We start from the raw sequence: 13,247 nt of genomic DNA, 5'->3' as shown, positions 1-13,247 counted from the left end.
GCATAAAATAGTGGGAGGAATGAGATTTCCAGCCAGAAGGATAAAGGGGGCTGCAGTTTCCCAAACTTCACACGTGGCATGTTTAGGTCCCAATTGTATTGCCTCTACCTTAGACTGCAGTCTCAGGGGAGGGTTATTTCCTGAGCTACACAGAGTTTTAAGCAAGTTAGTGTTCTTTGGAAGCAGCTAAAACGTATTTTGCAGTTGGCTCGCGTTACTTTAAAATGCATTGATACCAGAGTGAAAGAGCTATTTAGTTGCTGGCTTCCTCCAGAGTTCGAAATTCAATGGAAGGCGGCGCCAGTCCCTCACCCTCGTCCTTCTTACCACTCTGCTCCTCTCTGGTCCCTGGGACTTGGTCATTCCTACCCAGCACTGGCCACCCAACCCCAGTCTCTGTAGCCTGTGTTGCTCTAAGCTCAGTTCCCCCTTGGACAGAGGAAATGCAAGCTGGAGCCGGGCAAGGATGAAAAGTAAGCCCAGCTGGCTTCCTTCTTTGAAGTGAGAGAACTTTCTGTCTTCGGATGACAAGAGAACATTTTTGCGCTTTGCTTTCTGTGGAATTGGCATGCCAACTGAATTTCAAGTGATCGTTTCAGAGGTGCCCATTGCTGGGGTTCCAGACACATGAGCACAATCATTATATATGGTAAGCTTATCTACTATTGTTATTTTATTTTAAAGGTGGAGGAAGTAGAGAAGAGTAATTTGTGCAGAAAGTATTTTAAGTAGATCTAAGAATGGCAGCTCTTCCCAAGACCCACTTATATTTCATCCACAGGGTTTCTTTGCATAATAAGCATCTTCTCCCATGCATGCGAATTAGCAGGTCATTTTTCTAAGAGGGATTCTGCAGCCACCCTCTTCTTCTTTTAACCTTGTGCTATTCTCAAGGCAAAGCTTCTGGGAGGAGGGACCAGGTGTGTTTTCTTGGACTCGAGAACCAATGGGTAGTTGGGAAATGACTGCCAGTAGAGGTGCACTGTGGGATCTTACAACAATTTACAGCCTGACCCTGACAGACCAAAAGCCACAGATCTCTGTCGCCCAAGTTGCAGCCCTTCTCCCCTCCGTCCCCTAGGAGTAGGGGCTGGGAAGCTGCTGACTTACAGAGATAAGGTCAAGCTGGATCATACCAGTATCCTCGGGGTCCAGCCGCTTAAATATCCCTGTGGAGGCAGAAACAGGATGTCATATAAGTGAGCTGCAACAGAGGTCACATTATCCTTTTCCCCAGCCTGGCAGCTGAGTTCACTGAATGACACAAGTTACGATTCCTTCCCTCTGTCCCCAAATTAAAGAAGGATTTTCATTCTCAACTGGACAGACACGTCTCTGGCTCACCCGTGAGGATGGTTTCACCCGTGGGGAAAGGCAGGCTGCTTTCGTACCGAGAGAACTGAAATGGGCCTTTACCCAAGTGGGCACTTACTGAATAGTGTTTCCAGTCGAAACAAACACCTAACAAAATTGTCAAAATCGATGACGAGCTGGTCATCTGCGAACCGAGCAACGATGACTTGGTGGAGCTGACAGGGCATCTTGAAACCTGCAGTTAAATGGACATGCAGACCAATTGCCAGGTGTTCGACTGCACCCTGGGGCTCTGTTCATGGGCTCTGGACCCGGAAGATGAGAGTTATGATGGCTTTGGTCCCCTGGCTGCTCTGCTGTGAGACTTTATTTTGCAAAGCCAGTGCCTTCTGCCATTGCTTCTGTTTCCACACTGTTCACCTCCACCCTGCCTCTCTCCTTTTTGGTTTTTTTTTTTTGCATTTTAATATTTATATATTATTTATTAAGGCTGCGCTGGGTCTTAGTTGCGGCATGCGTGTGAGATCTGGTTCCCCGAACAGGGATCGAACCCAGACCCCCGGCATTGGGAGCGCGGAGTCTTACCTACTGGACCATCAGGAAGTCCCGTCTCCTTACTAACACGTAAGACTTTCCTTGCCTGTTCCTACTTTCATGGTCAGGCTATTTCATGCTATCGATCCTATCTCCTTTTCTGTCTGTCTCTCTCTGAATCACCTTGAAGACTAGATTCTTCCTGGATGTATGTGGCAGAAACTGTTCATGCTAAACTAATATGAATTCTCCCTTTTTCCATAGTTGTAGAATTTTTAACAGGCCATGGCTGCCTAGAATCAAGGCTGCCTTTCCCAGCTTCCCTGGCAGCCCTCTGAAGCCTTGTGACTAAGTCCTGGCACTGGGATTTGTGTACAGAGTGACATGTGCCCTTGAAGGCAAGGAGCCCCTCTTTCCCTCCTTCTGTCAGCCCACTGCTAGAACGTGGTTTTGGTGACAAGCCGTCCCCGTCCTACAGATACGGGTGACGATCTAAGGGCTGGTGACACAGTATGAGAGAAGGAGCCTGGGTCCCTGACAGCAGGAGACACCATCTGGCCTTGGATGGCTTGAGCTTGAATCGTTATGTGAGAGGAAGGTGTATCTTGTTTAAACCACTTATTTGGGGTCTCTGCTGCAGCATTACATCCCAACGAATGGACAACCTCATACTGTCATATTTGTCCCCTAAGCACACCAGTCTCCCACTCTGCTGGTCTCCCACAGCTGGTGTCCCTTTTACTGACATCACGTGCTGCTAAGGACTCACCCAAGGGTGGAACTGGACATCACACTTCTGCCTGACCAGCCCTGCACCCGAACGGACGAGGGCAGGGTGTGTGGGTCTCCTGAAAACTGGCTTTGCCTGCGACCCACTGGGGCCCTTGGAGGGAAACTGAGATTCCAGACGGCTTAGAGGGCAGAGCGTCCTGGACTCCATTTCATTTTACCAATTAGTCTTTAAAAGGCGAATGAAAAGGATGTGTTTGTACTGAACCAGCACCTACTCTATTTCATAGCTTACCAAACTTTGTATCGTATAGAATAAGTTTTCACATATTCTACAGATAAAAGAAAGAAAATACAGTTAGGAAGTGTTACCTGCTTCTTCTAATGCTTTCCGCATCTCATAGGAGTTCATGGTTCCGGACCTGTCCACGTCGATCTCCCGGTAAATTTTCTGAAACACGCAAAATAGTTAGAAAACCATGACCCAGAAGGTGGCAAGTTACCTCTCTGTGCTGTGTGCTAAGCGGGGCTGAAGTTCTTCCAGCTCCATGCCTCTAGTGTGGCCTTGGAAGCATCACCCATGTTTCTGCCTTAAAGAGTACTTTGCCTCTCCATGAGCTAGCTTATAAATACGCCCATCAAATCACCTAGCCAACTACACGAGCCCCTGTTATTATCCTCTGTAATTTTTGTACTTTAGCTGTCAAAAACCCCAACTACAAGCGGCTACATGGCCTTTTCAGGACACTTGATGGTGGCTTTTAGATGACCCCGTTTCCGGTCAGTAAGGCAGGGAGTAAACCACGTCGCTTGCGAAGTCTTTGTTTTTCCTGTTTGCATTTGCCCAGCCCTGTCTTCACCCATTCTGAGCTCCGTTATGAGTACAATCCCCTCTGCTTGGAGATGCTCCTCCACCGTCCTAAAGAGCTGCCGCGTCCAAAAGTACGTGCGTGGCACGTTGCCCACACAGACCCACCGCCCCTGCCGCCCGGCCCTCCTGGGCTCTCACTTGGTATTTCTGAATCTTGGTCCAAAGAATGTAGAACTCCTTCAGACCCAGCTTGCCACTCCCATCCGACTGCCTGCAGTTAAGGAAAGCTCCCAGAGTCTGGGTTCACGTGGGCCGTGGCACCTGGTTTGTCCTCTCCCCTGGAGCATCTGGTAACCACAGTTCAATCACGAGAAGCTCTCGCAGAAGGACCCTTTTCCTGCTCTTCACACTGGCTAGACCTCCATCTGAGGGCTGGTGGAAGGGCCCAATAGAGACCTGCTGGTTCCCCGACACTGTGTGCTGATGGGTCTGGGGGTGCTATGCAGCTGGCCCCAGTTCCTGCTAAGAAGGAGCTGTTGGAGGATATGCAGAGGCTTCAGATGGCTTCTAATGGCTGCGCCCTTGCCCATTTAGGGAGTATCATTATTTCTAAGAGGCCTTTTTAGTTGCTGGCTTCCTCCAGAGTTCGAAATTCAATGGAAGGCGGCGCCAGTCCCTCACCCTCGTCCTTCTTACCACTCTGCTCCTCTCTGGTCCCTGGGACTTGGTCATTCCTACCCAGCACTGGCCACCCAACCCCAGTCTCTGTAGCCTGTGTTGCTCTAAGCTCAGTTCCCCCTTGGACAGAGGAAATGCAAGCTGGAGCCGGGCAAGGATGAAAAGTAAGCCCAGCTGGCTTCCTTCTTTGAAGTGAGAGAACTTTCTGTCTTCGGATGACAAGAGAACAGAGTGAGGGGAGCTACACAGCAGGTGCCATGAGCCCACCAGACGAAACTTCATAGAAGCTTAAGCCATCCAGGCCATCCTTGCCCAGCGCCTCTCAGTAAGCAGCAGGGACAGCAGAGGGATGATGAGTCGGCCTCAGGGCCGGGTGGTGGCCTGGGAAGGAGCCAGAGCAAGAGGAAGGAGAGTGCTCTTGGAGGGTGGGCCCCTATCTTATGAATCAGGAAGAAAATCATGACTGGGGAAAGCATTCACATTGGAAGTATCATGGTAGGGACTTCTCTGGTGGCACAGTGGTTAAGAATCCATCTGCCAATGCAGGGGACACAGGTTCGAACCCCGGTCCGGGAAGATCCCACATGCCGCAGAGCAACTAAGCCTGTGCGCCACAACTACCGAGCCCGTGTGCCTAGAGCCCGCGAGCCACAACTACTGAGCCCACGTGCCACAACTGCTGAAGCCCGCGCGCCTATAGCCCAGAAGAACCATTGCAATGAGAAGCCTGTGCACCGCAACGAAGAGTAGCCCCTGCTCGCCGCAACTAGAGAAAGCCCGCGCGCAGCAACGAAGACCCAACACAGCCAAAAAAAAAAAAAAAAAAAGTATCATGGTTTAGGGACTATTTCCCTAGAGGTAACACATCCAAGCTGCGCTGGGCAGAGAACAGCGGGCATGCTGTCAGGAATTCCCTGCAGGAACCCCTCCGCCTGTGGCATCTCACATTCCCTCAGCTGAAGTCCCTCGAATTCCCTACTAAGGGAGGTCAGCGCTGACAACGGTCCTACGCCTCAGCCAGTAGGGACAGCTGGCCGCTGTGCAGGGGAGGAGGCCTGTGTTTGTATCTTCCCGGAGTGAAGTTTCAAACTCTCCCAGCCTCTGTCCTGCGGGGCCCATTAAAGGATACATCGAGCATGTCAACCATGATTTTGCAGGTCTCTATGCTGAAGCCGTCTGACTTGATATCTTGGCCTAGGAGACAAAAATAAGTGTGACAGGAACATCTTCTAGAGCAGTACTGTCCAATACAACCTTCTACGATCGCAGAATATTCCGTATCTGCACCCTCCCATGTGGGAGCCACTTAAATTGTTTTAAATAGCTGCACGAGGCAGGTGGCCACCATACTGGGACAGTGCAGAGGCTGTGTGACATCTGCCTGACTTCTCTGTATATTGGCCATGGGCATACGGAGTTATAATAAGTGCTTTTTAAATAAGTAAGAGAATGCTAAGAGTCTGGGCCTTGAAGTGTTCATAAGATGCAGAGTCACCTGTGGAGAGAGCGGGGGCCCCGCCTGTTTATTCTAGGCAGGGCCCTGAGAGAGGAAGAGGTTTACTTAACTGCCTGTCTGCAGGCATTCAGGGGACCTCTGTGTCCCCAGCTGGGTTAGCCAGAGGGCCAGAGCCTGTCCGCAGCCTGTGCTCTCCTAGGCGAGTCACTCACTGGTTGAGTCCCGTCTAGTTGGTGGTCGACAGGTGGCGTGAGAGCCTTGTCACAGATGTGAGTCTGTTCCCACAGCCTTCAGGGGAGCCCACCCTTTTCATCATGTCCTTGTGGAAGGTTAGGACGTAACCTGTCTCAGAGCTGCTGTTCTGGGCTCTGACCCCGTCTGGGGTGTGGGTGTGGGCTGTGCCTGGGGCCCTCGGGCAGGAGTCGTCACTGGGTGTGGAGCGGGGAAGGGTACCGAGCTCCGGGGCTCGGGTGAGGCTACTGCCGCGCCCCCAACAAGCAGCAGCAGAATCCCAGCGTGGCCCGATCCCTCCCCTCCCCCTCCCCGCATCTGTGCAGAAACAATGGGGCTCAGTGTCCCTGGGTTCATGACAACCACACAGCTTAACAGGCTGTGACCTCACTCGTGCCTGGTGGCCTCGAGGGTAAACACCATCTTCTCATCACCCCCAGATTGGAGGAGGGGCGCCGAGGACCACGGTCTGCCTTGGGGAAGCCCCACCCTGGCCGCTGGACCCCCTGGCTGCAGCTCTGCGAAGAAGCTCAAAGGTAGCCTTTTGTTTGGAGGCCCCCGGGCATGGATCGGTCACACGTGGTTCCTGTGAGGGACCACATGCGTGTCGTTCACGTGCACTGTGATGGAAGACCCCACTGGCCTGGATCCTTCTTTGGCTTCAAGAGGAGGATTTTTATCTCTTGGGGTTGGGCCAGAGTGAAGTCCACGGGACTTCTGGAGACGATCCCAGGCTGACGCTCAGCCCTAACGACATACGCTCTGGTTTCGGATCCAGGCTGAGAACTCCTGATACCGTACAGACCCCTGCTCAGTGGACTGCTGTCTTATCACAGCAGCACAGTTCTGGTGCTAACTCGAGGGGGAGAAGAGCAGTGTGTGGGGGTGCCTTCTCCCCACCCCCTGCAGCGGTGATCAACACTGGGGAGGTGGACGGTCCATCCTTTGATATTTTTTGCTTAAGAAACAGTTTCACCTGAAAAGGTGCGTGAGGACCATGGCTCTCCAGCTCCTTCTCAAGTCTCCACCCAGTTCTGTCCGTTCTGTATAGACGCCCATCGGCCTGGGCTGAGGGCCGTCACTTCTGGAGCCTTGAAGCCACTTGCCTGGCCCACTGGCTCAACGGAAGTGACATTTCTCCCATCAAGAACTGGCTCGACCAGGCTCCCTTAAACACACATTTGGGAGATGAGCCTTTTTAATGCCACCCCCTTAGCTGGAGTGGAAGACGGACCCCTTATTTTTCCATTCTGGCTCATCAGTGAGCTGTCGTCACTCTGTCAGTGGTTCCCCACTAAATACGGCCAGGAATCCAGGGAGGGGATGCTTTCTGGCTCCCATCACGCTTTTTCTTAGCAATTAATCATCATAAGAGTCACCGTATATACGGAGCCCAGGCTTTGTTCCTACACATCATCTCACTTAAGACATTCAACCACTCTGAAGAGGTTAAGTAATAATATGCCTATTTTGCAGATAAGGAAGCAAGAGTCAGGGAGATTATCTAACAGAGCTAGTAAGTGGTGGAAACCCGGATGTGATCATTGACCTCTAGACTCCAGAAACCTCCACCCTTTTTTATCACATCGGGGAGAACCTCCTTCATCCGGTTCCTTGGTGGTGACGGTGGCGTTTAAGCAGGAGTGGGGGTGACGGTTCAGCCACAGCCGCTGAGCCGGGGAAGGGGAAGGGTCACCGTGTCCCCTCACGTTGCAGAAGCAGGATGAGGGATGTGCGAGGGGTGGGTACTTACGCCTTGCCAGAACTCTTCTCAGGATTGTCTGCAACTCAAAGGCAGAGATCTCTGCATCCTGCGGAGATGCAACCAGAGCGTCATTATTGGCTCCCTTGGGGCTGCGTGAAGCGCGGAGCAGCGGACGTGTAACGGGTGTCCACTCTGGCTGAGCCCGTGAGGTGCATTAGAGCTGGGGCGGGGAGGGGTCTGTGGGCGTGCATTTCTAACAAGTCCCCGGGATACGCTGCTGCCACCACCCGCCAGGCCGCACAAGGAGCACAGCCACAGCCCAAGTTTCTGATAGTGTTTTAATGCACAGCGTGCTCCAGGCGGAGTTCGTTCGCCATTGCTCTGCTGTAGAGAATATGAAGAATAAATTCTCCATTCTACCCATGTTTGTGGTCTTTTGACTCAGTTCTCTATACCCTTCCTCGCACCCAGCATGCCTTCCTCTCCCTTTAAAACCCAGATCTGGCTTCCTGCAAAGCTGGCTGGGACCGGCTGTCTCCAAGAATTGGCCCAGCACTTTTTCTGTGGCCCTTGATGTCACAGCTCCTCAGAAGTGGTGCGGGTACCTCTGTTCACTTACACATATTGTGTAACTGGGGGACAAGCCCCATTATTTAAGACCAAGACTGACATTGTGCGTTCTTGGGGGGTGTGTGTGTGTGTGTGTGTTTCAATCAGTGGGGAAGTATGTCTCTACGATGCCCCTTCCCTTAGAAACCAGGAGGGAGGGAGGGAGGCAGACAGGCGGGCGGAGGCATGGGGCAGGTGGCACCTGCTTCAACTCTGATGAGGAGGCCCAGGTAAGCCGATGGTGGACACTCGAGAGAGCTAGTGTGCTCCATATATGGAGGAGAATGACTTTGTTTGGAGTCGTTGGAGGAAGAGGCCTGCTAACTTTGTAGCGGACGGAAGCCTAGATGCCTGAGGGATTTCTTTTTTAAGGACAGGGAAGGCTGACACTCTCTCTGTTGCTTGCATCCTTGAGACTGAAAACCCTCCAAGTCCCCAAATATTTTCGTGGCAAAGAGAAGGGGCTGAGTTCCACGTCTCAGCTGCAGTGGCACAGAGCAAACAAAACAGCCACAAGGAGAGGCCCAGAGTCCTCAGGCAGGAGGATCACAGCCAGAGCCGACCCCCGACAGCAGAAGCCCCTGGCGACTGACGTGCAGAGGCCCTGGGGAGGCCTTGGGTAAGGAATCTGAGCGGAAATCCCAGTTATGTTTGTAATTCCTCTTTGCTTTTTGTTCAGTTTGTTTCCTTTCCCCCCCTTAGACTGAAGTCTCCTTGAGGACAAAGATGGTCTCTTCCTTTGCGTCAAGCAGGGCGCACAGCACAGAGGTTTGGGGAGCACTTACCTCTCCTGCCAACTGGGCAAACAGCCTCCTGAATCCATCATCGATGTCGTCCTCGCTGACATCAATCTGGAAGGTGAGGCACAGAAGTGAGACGCAGTGACCAGCGGGCGCCTGCTCTCCCTTCCGAGGTGGCCTCCCCCGCCACCTCAGTTACCCTCTCTCCCTCTCTCAGGCCTGAATTCTAAGGTTACCGGGATTGAGACAAAGGACAGTGTGAGGAAGGAGTTTTTTTTCCAGTTAAAACACATAAGAGGGACTATAAACTATGTGGGAAGGAGTTACACTCTAATTTCTCACATAGGCGTCTTCTCCAACATTCCACCAAAACGGCCTTTTATGATCTAAGTAATGGGGACTCAGAAGTGTAAAGATGAGCTGGCGGGGTCTCAAACGACTCTGAACGTGGCGAGAGCACAGCCGTGAGGCCCTTGGAAATGGCTCCATGTCTCACTGAGTACACGGAGCTTCAGCAGCTGAGGAATAACCATCATCAGGCCGCTGCGGGCACCAGGACAGGGGGAAGAGCGCTCCTTCCCATCTGTGTGCTATCCTTCCTCAACTCTGGACGCTTAGGTTGGGTCTGGAATTCCTGAGTTGCAGTCCTCAAAGCCCTCAGGATTTACCACTGAATCACAACTCCCAGAACTCTAGGGAACCTGAGAAATCTTGTCATGCAACGTTTCCATTTTGTTGATGAGAAAACTGAGGGCCAGAAAGGGGAGTGACAAGACCGCCCACTGCTCAGAGCAGCCTGGTGTCCCATCCTCCAGGCACCCCGTGCGTGTGGGCTACATCCAGGGGACCGTCCAGCCCCACGCAGCGGCCACAGCCGGTGCAGGAGGCGCTCTCGGACTCCCAGGCCAGGGCTGCACCCTAGTTTCAAGCTCTGCTCGTGAAATCCTGGGGGCCTCCTGAACCCTTGGGGTTATTTTCTGCTCCACCGCTCCTGGGTTGTTCAGGACAGAGCGGGTGAAGCTCAAACAGTACGGTACCTCTTCAAGGTTGGCCTCGATTTCGTCGTCGACAACTCTGGAAACAGAAGGAAACTACGTGTCACTGAAAAGGGAGCGTTGCAGAAATCCCGGCTAAAATGAAACTGCGCCGTTAAACCCAGCATGGGGTGGGCACAGGGGTTTTTTCTGCATCCCAAGTTTCTGTGACAACACATCCCCTACAGCAGAAATTACAGTTAGAGATGATCCAAGGAAGTGTCCTGGCTAAAACAACTTGAGAGTCAGACTGTTTTGTTTGCTAGTTTTCAATCTTCATCGAAGAGCACAGGCTTCCCAGGCTCTACGGTGCTGGCGCTCTGGCCTGGAGGGACAGCTTTTAGGCTCCCTCTGAAACGCCCTTTGCCGTCATAAATCTTCACACGGAGAATCCTGCAGTGTACCCTGCTGCCTACTTGCTCTGCCGAGGGTGGGAGAAGGCAGGGAGGCCTGGGTGAGATTTCAGCTGAAGCTCAGGCCCTGGCTAGTTTATCCCACACACAGTCCTGTGTGCAGGGCTGGGTCCTTCTGCTCCACAGAGAGGGAAATTCCTTCTCTGCTGTGCATGGTCTTGGAGCCTGGCAATCCCTGCCCCTCCCGCCCACTGCCCGCCCCCCTCCATCCCACATGGATCTGAGCATGTGGCCCAAGGTCAGAGGGGGACATGGCAGCTGCCACACCCCCTCTTCCCACACCCTGGTCCTCTGGCGTCCAGCCTCCTATCAGTTCTAGAGGGTCTCCAGGGCCTTCCAGTAAATCTTGTGCTTAAGTTGCCCAAGGCTGATTACATCTCACGCAGTCAAGGGCCCAGCTGAACAGACACGGTTAAGCCAGCAGCCATTGTGAATTGAGCCAAAAATGGTCCCTGAACGGCGGGGCTCCAGTGAGGACGGGGGAGCGCCTGGAGACATCTGAGGGACCGCTGGGATTGGTACTTAGACCCTCGGCTCTGCCAGGCTGGTGGGCTGGGGACGCAGGGATTCTACCAGCACTGCCCGAAATGACAGGCATTTGCAATTTGCTCTACAACCATCCCTTTCTCATCAGAAAGATCCCGAGTGTCTATTTTCTTTGCTGACCCGAGGACAGCACTAACGTTCTTCGATACCTCAAGTCCTCACGCTAAGCCTTCGACGCGGGTGGGTACTACAGAAAAAGAAGCTGACGCAGGGGTCCAGGCGGGGCAGGAACAAGGCGTGGGGACGAGGAGGGCTGAACGACCTACTGGTAGTCAGCCTTCTTCTCGGAAAAGACCCGGATGCAGAAGTCCCCGTCCTTGTTGGGCTCGAAGGTGGACGGCACCAGGATGTACTCCCCCGGGGGCAGCTTGAAGCGGTTGAGCACCTCCCGCAGGTTGATGAAGGTGTCCGACCGCTCCCTCGCTCGGTGCGTCAGGAAGAAGCTCTTGCTGAGGTGGACGTTGTTCTGTCCTGTCAACTGGTGAAGAAACAGGAGCAAGAGGGAGTGGAGGGTGGAAAGGGCTCCAAGCACCGTCCTCTCCACTCGAGACAAGAGGCTCACGGCGACAACTCTGCATCATCTTAGATGAAAAGCTAACTTTCTACCCCAAGCACGAGCTCAGAGGCACACATATCAGGAGACCCACATTCACCCCCTGTCTTCAGATGCCCCACCTCTCCACTCGGACAGAGGTCCTCAGCCTTCCCCTTACGACTCAGGGGCATTAAAGTGCCCTCGGCCGGGATCCACTCAGTTGTGTGTGGTATAGACACACTGACGCAAGCAGCCAGGACCGCGGCGAGGAGGGGGCGCAGCTCTCAAATGTGGGGTGTCAGTCTGACCACGGCATCCACAAAGGCCCAGCACGCCACCAACTGCCCTGTCCTGTGTGTCGACTTGAATAACTGTTGCCTTTAAAAACACACACTGCGACTGTGTCTCACCAGCTCGGTTAAGCCTAACTGTGGGCCTACTAAGTGCTCTCACGTATCACAGCGCATCCCAATAGTCTGGCAAGGTGGATGGTTGACCAGTTTTACTGACGAAGAAACTGAAGTCCAGAGAGGACAGGTTAATTGCTCAAGGTCACACAGCTTGCAAATGGCAGAGCTGGGAATGGGGTCCGGGCCTCTTTCTGTGCTCCCCCATCTTATAATGCCACCGCAGGGCTCATCATTTCCCTTTAGGCCTGTTTTAAGAGCACTACTGGACTCCAGGAAGAGTCTCCTGCAGCCCCTGGACCACGGACCCTCCACCCGGGACTCAATGTGTGCAGCGGCTTTGCCAGGTCTGGGGAGACAGCGCGCCCCGTGGCAACTGCCCCAGCTGCCTTACCCTGTGCTTAGACCCTGGGATCTAGGACCTGAGCAACCTCACTGCAGCCCAGAGGGGCTGGGGACTCATCCTTCATCGCCACCAGCCCCTGCCCAGGCTTCACAAGACCCCCGAGCCAGCAGTCTAAGCCTCTTCCTTGTTGGTGAACCTGAGCCCCCAGGGACAGCGGCTGACGTGAGCCAGACGTACCTCCTCTGGAATCTGCAAATAAAGGAGAACACGCTGAATTCAGACTCTGGAAAAGCTCCAGAAAGAAATGTCACCACTGAGACGGTCTCCTTTGCTACCCCCCTTTCTCTGTAGCTTTACCAATAGGAACTAAGTCAACCCAGTAATTATTTCCCAAGGAACGCAACGTATTCCCACATTTTAAAAAAAATCTTGGGCTTCCCTGGTGGCGCAGTGGTCGGGAGTCCGCCTGCCGATGCAGGGGACACGGTGTTCGAGCCCTGGTCCGGGAAGATCCCACATGCCGCGGAGCGGCTGGGCCCGTGAGCCATGGCCGCTGAGCCTGCGTGTCCGGAGCCTGTGCTCCGCAACGGGAGAGGCCACAGCAGTGAGAGGCCCGCGCACCGCGATGAAGAGTGGCCCCCGCATGCCGCAACTAGAGAAAGCCCTTGCACAGAAACGAAGACCCAACACAGCCACAAATAAATAAGTAAAAAATAAAAATAAAGGAATTCCCTTAAAAAAAAAAAAAATCTTATGAGCCGGCGATAATGTACATGAGCCCTTAGCACCGTGCTTAACTTATAGAGCAAGAAACCGAGGCCTGGAGCTGTGAAGTGACCTGGCTGACCTGGCTGAGGTCACCCAGCTGCCTGTAGCAAAGCCCACACCCCACCCTCGCCGCCAGGGAAAGCAGGGCTGGAGGAAGCAGCACAGGGACACAGCTGCCCCCCGGGGCTGGGGGCCAGCAGGTGCTGGTTCGAAGCTGCTGCCGGCCACATCCATCTGTATTTCCTCAAGCAAGTCGCTTCCCTTCTCTGGCCTCAGTTTCCTTATCTCTAAAATGGGACAGGTGCTTCTTGGCTCTGAAAGCCCATGGCTGGATTTCCAAGTCCGGGCTGTGTGTCACAATTCAGTGTGCATTTTTCTTGCAGCTATTCTG

At 53.3% G+C, this 13,247-nt stretch overlaps 1 protein-coding gene across 3 annotated transcripts in view; it reads right to left on the bottom strand.

Annotated features, from left to right (window-relative positions):
• The window catches only part of CAPN2 (calpain 2), a 63,082-nt gene that overhangs the window by 1,596 nt on the left and 48,239 nt on the right, over nt 1-13,247 (bottom strand). For 2 of the 3 annotated variants that reach the window (XM_033851100.2, XM_033851103.2), the window contains 10 exons: nt 12,326-12,337; nt 11,067-11,278; nt 9,845-9,881; nt 8,853-8,918; nt 7,507-7,564; nt 5,196-5,260; nt 3,587-3,655; nt 2,950-3,028; nt 1,433-1,549; nt 1,111-1,169 (listed from right to left, as the gene is read on the bottom strand). In XM_033851100.2, coding sequence (XP_033706991.1) covers nt 1,111-1,169; nt 1,433-1,549; nt 2,950-3,028; nt 3,587-3,655; nt 5,196-5,260; nt 7,507-7,564; nt 8,853-8,918; nt 9,845-9,881; nt 11,067-11,278; nt 12,326-12,337 — 774 coding nt within the window. The remainder of the gene's footprint in view (nt 1-1,110; nt 1,170-1,432; nt 1,550-2,949; nt 3,029-3,586; nt 3,656-5,195; nt 5,261-7,506; nt 7,565-8,852; nt 8,919-9,844; nt 9,882-11,066; nt 11,279-12,325; nt 12,338-13,247) is intronic. The other variant, XM_073800717.1, reaches the window with a different exon arrangement.

This window comes from Tursiops truncatus, chromosome 1 (assembly GCF_011762595.2).
Source record: "Tursiops truncatus isolate mTurTru1 chromosome 1, mTurTru1.mat.Y, whole genome shotgun sequence".
NCBI classification, from domain to species: domain Eukaryota; kingdom Metazoa; phylum Chordata; class Mammalia; order Artiodactyla; family Delphinidae; genus Tursiops; species Tursiops truncatus.
The sequence above is the reverse complement of the archived record's forward strand: the minus strand, read 5'-3'. Positions and strand labels throughout refer to the sequence as shown.